This window comes from Gorilla gorilla, chromosome 18 (assembly GCF_029281585.2).
Source record: "Gorilla gorilla gorilla isolate KB3781 chromosome 18, NHGRI_mGorGor1-v2.1_pri, whole genome shotgun sequence".
In the NCBI taxonomy this organism is placed as follows: domain Eukaryota; kingdom Metazoa; phylum Chordata; class Mammalia; order Primates; family Hominidae; genus Gorilla; species Gorilla gorilla.
Window position 1 is genome coordinate 87,126,571 of NC_073242.2, and position 7,692 is coordinate 87,134,262.

The window sequence follows — 7,692 nt, forward strand, 5'->3', positions numbered from 1 at the left end:
CACACGCTAGCACTTTCCAGGGGCCTCTCAGGATGGGTGGGTTTTGCCTAGGTCACATGGGGAGAAAGCAAGCTGGGACTTGAGCCTGGCACGGAACCAAAGCCCCAGGCATCCTCTTCCTGGGAGGTAGAAGCCTGTGGGAAGGAACCACATGGTTTCTGAAGGGCAGGTTCCTCCTGTGACCACCCAGAGGGAAGAAGAGGAGCATGGGGACTGGGTCACATCTCGGTCCCCTGGCCTTTCGCACCTTCTGTACCCAGCTTTCGGGCCACCTGCAGTGTGGGCAGCTCCTTGTCCTTTTAACTCAGGGCAAGGGGCCCCTGCTGACCACTTTCACTGGCTCTCAGGTGCCCGGGCCTGGGAGGCTGTTTTTCCCTCTCTCTCCCCTACCCCTATCCCCACCTTTGAGCAACAGACAGAGCCTGAGTTGCAGCTGGGCCATGGGGGCAGGGACGGGGTGCAGGAGGAAAGGTGTGCTGGAGGGGCTCAGGTGGGAGGCAGCTGGGCTGACCATGCAGAAGGGTCACTGTGTGACAGGGTGGGTGGTTGTGGGGTGACAGCAAGTCCTCCCCCTCCTCTGGGGCAGGGCCGGGCTGGCTGCATCTGCTGCTGCTGCAGGCAGGCCCTTGGTTTTCCATCGGGGCTGAGCAAGCTCTCATGCTCACCAGGCCCAGTGCCTGGCTTCCAGGCTTCCATGAGCTGCTGCTCTCTCACAGGTCAGCTCCCACTTCGGGGGCTGCGGTTAAAGCCAATGGAAGTGAGGAGGCCTCAGGCTCATTCCTGAAAGTCCCAGGTGTCCTGGAGTTGGTACTGTCAGCATCGTCAAGCATCCCCACCAGGGGACTCTCTATAGGGCTCTATTTAATTCTCACAACAACCAAGCAAGGCAAGGTGAACCTCCCCATTTTACAGATGAGGCAACTGAGTCCCAAAGAGGTTCCCAAGGCCACACAGCCAGAACGTTCAAAGCTCAGGATTCAAACCCAGCCCTATGCCCCAGTCTCCAAGCCGCCACTCGGGCCTGTGCCCCTCTCTGCCTCTCCATGTCCATCGTTCCCCTGTGGAAGAAGGAGCAGAACAAGCAGGGCAGTGGTCTGTGACGGTCAATGTCTTTACTTCTAAAGCATACATTGGACTCACTATATATTAACATCAAAAGTGGCTACCTAAAATGGAGTCATTCTTTTTAAAAATCCAAATCCTCACATTTTTATATAAGATCCAAAATGACATGAAATTAAACTCTACAATGTTATGAATAGTATAACAAACTGCTTTCAGAAAGCAAAATGAAAGGAAAAGAATTAGCAGTTGGGACGGTTGTAGGCCTGGGTTCCATGTCTTTTGAGGCATTGTGACAGAGAGCCAGCACCGAGGGGAAGGACCAGCCCCTCCCTGTGGCCACAGGAAGGAACTCAGTCAGACAGAGGAGGTGGGCGTGGCTGGTCAGCCTTCTTACGGTGACAGAGAAGCATGGTGGCATCTCCCTGCCCCTCGGGGCCCTTGGTGTGCCCACTGATTAGTCTTCTTTCAAGACCAGGGAGGGGTGGGGCTGGAAGAGGGCAGGGGATAGAGCAGGGTTCAAAATGATTATTTTAATAATAAAGGTCCTTCTGGGCTTCCTAAGGAGGGCCGTAGCCACCCAGCGATGTTGGTCAACTCCATCCGCCAGGTCCCCCGCAGGCTTCCTTAACCCACTTGCTCGTTCTGCTCCCTATGACTGGGATACCCTCTGCTTCATGAGTCTCATGGGCAGCCAGAGACCTAGGGGGACTCTAGGAGGACCCAAAGGACACTCTGGCCTTTGAAGTAGCTGGATGTTGTCCAGAACATCTTGGCTGTACCAGACCCCTGGGGTCCAGGCCAGCAGCCACATTGATGTAGGGAGGGTACTGGGGGGGTCCCCACCCTGGCCTAGTCTTGGCTCTGAAGCAGGACTGGGGTGAGCTGACTGGGGCTGTGCCCCAAGCCCCTGACGCTTTGGCTCACACAATTCAGGGGAGGACACTTGTTTGCATCTGCTGGGGAGATCCTAGGCCTGGTCCTGCTTCCTCCCAGCCTCAGGTGAGCTAACGATCCCTGCCTTTCACACCAGCAGTTCTGTCTGCTGAGAGCACGGCACATTCCCCACCACACCTAGGAACCGCACTACAAAGGTGGGAGGGGCGCTTCCAAAACCGGAGGATTTGCCCTTAGCAGAGACAGGCTGCTTTTCCTCCTGTCCCCAAGGATGGCACTGTCCCTTGGCTGAGGGTGTCACACGAACTTCTCAGCTTCCCCCTTCCCCCTGGGCCCACTGGTCTCCAGGCAGACCCAGCCCCAAGACCCTGCACATCTCCCCTGCCAGAAACCTGGGGACACATCACCCCTGGCTAGAGCAGACGGAGAGGGCTGTGACTCACCCTCTGCCCTCCCAGTCCCCAGGACTACGTCTTAAAGCTGGCCTTCTCCCCCACACGGCAACTGATGCCTTACACCTAGCCCACCTCTGGGGCCCCAGCCCCACCATGAGCCTCCGCTTTCCTAACCTATGTGGCTGCTAGCTTGAAAGATATGGGAAGGCTGGGCTGGCATCACACCCTCCTTAGGGCAGGGAGAAGCCACTTGACTTCCAGCCTGGCTCCAGTGCCCCAGAAATAAGGGGGCGGCTGATGGCTCTCAAGAAAGCGAATCTTGTCATGGGAAAGAGGTTTGTGGAATCAGGATGGGCCACAGCAATCTGGCTGCCCGCACTGCCCGCTGGTGCCAGGAGTACGAGCAGCACACCCTCTCCCTGCCTCATACCCCTGCGTCCTCACTCCCGAGGTCTCAGAACACTGAGCTGGGTGGGGCCCTTGGTGCAAGGCAGCTGTGAGGAGCTAGGCTGCGCGAGGCCTGCTGGGCCCACGGCGCCGACTCAGGTCAGGCTGGTAGGGGCCACAGCCGTGGAGTCAGGGCAGGCAGGCGGCTACCTGGTAGGCGCCCTCCGCTGCCGCGGCGGCGGCACTGTGCTGCGCGCTGTGCTCCTGCAACAAGGCCACGTCTAGGAAGCGCTCCCCGCACCATACACACTTGAACTGCTGCTCGCGGGCGTGCACGCCCTGGTGCTTGTTGAGATGCTCCCGCTGCTTGAAGGCCTTGTCGCAGTTGGGGCACTTGTAGGGCTTCTCGCCCGTGTGTACCCGCCGGTGCCGCTGCAGGTCTGACGCGTACTTGAAGCGTTTCTCGCAGTCTGGGCACTTGAGTGGCTTCTCGCGGGCCGGATCGCAGCGGTGCTGCACGAACTCGGAAGAGGAGAAGAAGCGGCGTTCGCAAAGCGTGCAGCGCAGGGGCTTCTCTGCCGCCGCACAGTGGGCCAGCTGGTGCTTCTGCAGGGCCGACGCGCGCTTGTAGGCCTTGTTGCACACAGGGCACTTGAAAGGCCGCTCGGCCGCGCCGGGCAGGCACTTGTGCCGCAGCAGCTCGGCAGATTGGTCAAAGCCTTTCTGGCACACGGGGCACTTGAAGAGAGTCTCGAGGGTGTGCACGTGCTGGTGGTAGAGCAGGTGGCTGGGCTGCCCAAAGCCCTTCTCACACAGGCCGCATTTGAAGGGCTCCTCGGTCTTGTGCGTGCGCCGGTGGCGCATCAGTGCGTACTGCTGCTTGAAGCCCATGGGGCACAGGTCGCACTTGAAGGGCCGCTCGGCGCTGTGTGTGCGCTCATGCTGCCGCAGGTCCGAGGGCCGCTTGAAGGCCTTCTGGCACTCGCCGCAGCGGAAGGGCCGCTCCCCACTTGGCGTGCACGGGTGCTGCAGCAGCTCCGACGACTCCTTGAAATGCAACTCGCACACATTGCAGCGGAACAGGTGGTGCTCGCCCGAGTGCGCGTACATGTGGCGCACCAGGTGAGAGCGGTGCTTGAAGGTCTTCTCGCAGACTGCGCACTTGTAGGGCCGCTCGGAGCTGTGCGTGCGCTTGTGGTGCACCAGGTGCGACGACTGGCTGAAGCTTTTGTCACACAGCGTGCACTTGTAGGGCTTCTCACCGGTGTGGATCCGCTCATGCCGAGAGAGCTCCGACAGGTGCTTGAAGGGCTTTTGGCAGATGGGGCAGCTGTAGGGCTTGTCGGCCTGTTCAGCAGGGGTGACAGTGGAAGGCGCGGGTGCTGCGGGAAGCGACGGGGCGGCTGTGGTGGCCGGCTCCGCTGCCTCGGCTGGCTTGTAGGTCTTTTCACAGATGGAACACTTCACCAGGCCACTGTGGGAGCTGTGGTGCTGTGCCAGTGAGGTGAGTAGTGAGAAGCCCATCTTGCAGACCCCACAGACGAAGGGCTTCTGCTCAGCCTGCACGCACTGGTGCTCCAGCAGGTCAGTGGCCTGGTGGAAGATCTTGAGACACTGTGTGCACTGGAATGAGCGGTCATGGCCCGCCAGACACTGGTGCTCATGCGGACTGGACAGGTGCGCCAGGTCGTGACCACACACGCCACATTTGGGGCCTGGCTCTCCTGCTGCCTGCAGGGGTGCGTGTTGTGGGGGCTGCAGGCCGGGGTCTGGCTGCAGGAGGATGCCATAGACGGCACAGCCCAGGGGGTTCTCTGCCGTGCCCGGAGGCAGCGTGTGCTCTGCCAGGGCTGGCGGTGGCTCTGCATGGTGCTGAGGCTGCGGTGGCTGTGGCTGCTGCGGCTGCGTCTGTGGCGGCTGTTGCCAGCTTTCCGACATGCTTGGGAAGATGAAACAGGGTTTGGAGAGTAATGGCTTCAGTTTCCCGCTTCACGTGACCCGATCCAGAGAGAGAAGCTGCCCGATCACAGAGATGGACAAGGACCTCAGACAAGGCACAGAAGAGGGGCTGGTCAGACAGCCCAAGTCAGTAACCAAGCGGACAGACTACAAGGCTCTGCCTACAGGACATGGGGGCTCTTCAAGGGAGGGTCCCAGCAGTGGCGGGGAGGCTCTCCCTTCCCCAGTGATCCGTTCTGTAGAGAAGAGAGAAAGTATGAGCTCGAGGAAGGAACAAGCAGCAGTTTCCTGGGCCCTCTCCCTGTCCTGCCCGCACTCACCACACCATCACAAACCACACATCGGGGAAGGCAGAGGTGCTCAGGGCTGCAGGACTCCTCCCTTCTTAGGCAATCAGAGAGGTCTGCAGCCAGCTCAGCTCCTCCAGGCAGAGGAAATCACAGCGGCCTCCACCCCCACCCACCTCAGTGCCCTGCCCCTGGGCCAGGACATCCCAGCCTCCACAAGTCCCCTCCAGCTTCCTGCCAACCCTTTAGCTGAGACTCACAGGTGAGAGTCCGGGGTTATCTGCCTACAATACAGAATCCTCCTTAAGGCCCCCGGCTCCTCTCTTGTTGCTACCCTGAGTCTCAATACGGGCCACACCACTTAGAGCTAAGGAGGCCAGACCTCCCAGGTCTGAGAGCCCAGTGGCAAATGGCCTCTGACAGTCAATATTTAGGACAACTACGTGGAACCAAGGACCATTTCAAAAACTCTCACCTATGAGGGACTGACCACACCCCTTCAACTATCCCTGACCACAGGCCCATTCTCTCTCCGCGTGACAGGATGGGTGGCCCTACAGGAACCAGAGCCCATAGGTGATGGGGGCTAGATGAGAGGGCCACAGAACCACCCAGGCTTGATGTCCACACAGCAGAACTTCCTCACTCTGGTTCTCTCCCAGAACTCACACACACACACACACACACACAAAGTCCTAAATCCTCTGAATCTCATAGTGTCAAGGCCTGCAGGAAAATGTAAGAAACTGCCCTGGTCTGCCTTGGCAATGCAGGATGCAGCATGCTAACCACAGAGCATTTCTCATCACCTCTCTAGAGACAACTCCATTCCCTTACTCCAAGCCTATAAAGTTCTGGGTAATTGTTGGAAGGTAAAGCCCACCCAGCCCAGGCAAATCTCTAACTCACCACTTTGTGGCAGCATAAGGTAATGCCAGCGAGAGGGAGGAACTTTCAGAGTCAGATGCAACCCACTTCCAGGTTCCCAGCTCATCTGCCTCTTACATTTAAAAGTTTGTAAGTTTTCTCCTGAGCAGAGGAACAAGGAAGGAGAAGCCTTCACAGGACAGCCTGGCCTCTAACTGCTCTGCCAAAGAAATGTAAGAGTCAGGCTAAAAGCTGTCATCCTCAGCATCTTCCGGAAGGGAGGGAGGAGAGGAGCGGCTGCTCTGGGTGGAGGCAGCAGGTTGCTTGAGCAAGCAGGTACCACTCTAAGCCTTCTCGGGACAGAGAGGGGGAAGATGGGCTTCTCTGAGCGCCTGTAGGTCCGCTGTGCCAACCCACTGTTTTGTTTGCTTTTTCTGGCATGAATGGCTGTCAGACAGTGTCCCCTGGCTTGGTCTGCAGCACCCCCTGCCCACCCTGGCCCTCCTGCAGCAAGGTGCAGCCAGGAAGCCTCTGTGATCACTCCGCAAAGGGGAGAGAGGAAGCAAGGAGAGGCAGGGGAGGCCCCCCACCTGCGCCCCACCCCGTCTCTTCCTCCTCCCTGAGAAACCGAATGAAAGCCGATCACCTCCCGCCGGCCCTGCCTGCAGGCCCAGCTGGGCTGCGTCCTGTCAGCCCTCGTCCGGGATGGCCCGGCCGCTGCGACCCGAGGGCGAGCCCCGAGGGCAGCCGGGCTGGAGAAAGGCCCCAGGGCTACAGGCCGGGCCCAGGAAGCGGCTGCGCCTCGAGGCCCGGCCTGGGCCGCCCAGAAGCTCAAGAGGCCGCCAGGTCGCGGCGGAGGGGCGCGGGGGGGCGGCCGGGCCGGCAGAGGAAGGGGTGCGGCGGGCGCGGGGGTGGCCCCCAGATGCGGCCCCGGGCGCCCCGCCGCTCACCTGCTCCAGGCCGCCTGCAGGGCAGGCGCGGGGCGAGCGGCGACCAGCTGCTCTCTCGGCCGCCCCTTTATTCCGGCTCCATCCGCGGCGGCGCGGCCTACGCGCGCTGCCAATCCCCGGCCTCGCGTAGCGGCTGCGGCCGGACCGGGGGCGGGGGACGGGCTAGCGGCGGCCGGAACGGAGGAAGCGACGCGCGCTGCCGGAGTAGCGGGGCCGGGGCGAGGAGCGCCGGGAGGGCGGGCAGACGGACCGATGGCCTTGCGGAGACGGGCGGACGGGCGGGCGGCGCGGGGGCCAGGGAGGCGGGGCCGGGGGAGGAGCGGCATCCCGGGCGGCGGCGGCGAATGCGGGATGAGCGGGCGGCGCGGAGCGAGGCCGCCCCCTGCCGGGGACCCCGTGGCCGGGCGAGGTCGGACAAGCCGGGTGCTCCGGGCGGTTTTCGAGTCGCCAGGCCTGGGCGCCTCGACTAACCGAAGAAGGGCGCTCTGCTTCCGGCCACCCCGCTCGGGCTTAGGGGAGGGGGCTCCGGGTGACCGCCCTCGGCCCGGCTCTGCGCAGGAGAGGAGGGGCCTCCTAGAGGCTCTGGTCTGCCACAATTGATCCGCCCCTGAGTGCTCAGCTTGGCTTTTAGGGGCTTGGACTTTGGGCTGGTTTGAGGAGGGGGCTCCAGGACCTCTGATCCTGGCCGGGCTCGGGGCAGGCAGGGGTCTCCGCTGGGTCTAGTGCGCTGACCCGGGACTGTCGTGTCTGGTATGTCTGGTCCCGGGTGGCTGCAGACAGAGCAGCGGGCAGAAAGGTGAGGGCCCTGAGCGATATGTGAAATGGGTACACGAAGGCTGGGGAGGTCCCAGCGGGGTGCCGGGAGGCTGCAGGTGGCCAGATCCCCGT

General features: G+C 61.5%; 1 protein-coding gene across 3 annotated transcripts; it reads right to left on the reverse strand.

Moving 5' to 3' along the window:
* Nucleotides 1-1,090: 1,090 nt before the first annotated feature.
* Nucleotides 1,091-7,307, reverse strand: ZNF319 (zinc finger protein 319). 3 transcript variants are annotated; one of them, XM_063700257.1, is made up of 3 exons: nt 6,805-7,300; nt 5,897-6,074; nt 1,091-4,936 (listed from the first exon to the last, which is right to left on the reverse strand). In XM_063700257.1, the coding sequence occupies exon 3, from the start codon at nt 4,677-4,679 to the stop codon at nt 2,931-2,933; it is 1,749 nt and encodes a 582-aa protein (XP_063556327.1). In that variant the 5' UTR covers nt 4,680-4,936; nt 5,897-6,074; nt 6,805-7,300; the 3' UTR covers nt 1,091-2,930. The 3 variants fall into 3 exon arrangements, with proteins under 3 accessions (XP_063556327.1, XP_018868049.1, XP_055220387.1); XM_019012504.4 differs by lacking the exon at nt 5,897-6,074 and having other exon boundaries at nt 6,805-7,307; XM_055364412.2 differs by lacking the exon at nt 5,897-6,074 and having other exon boundaries at nt 6,501-7,287.
* Between the last annotated feature and the right edge of the window lie 385 nt (nt 7,308-7,692).

Coding starts and splice junctions, on each gene's coding strand:
- ZNF319 (XM_019012504.4), bottom strand. CDS start 4,679: ATGTCGGAAAGCTGGCAACAGCCGCCACAGACGCAGCCGCAGCAGCCA.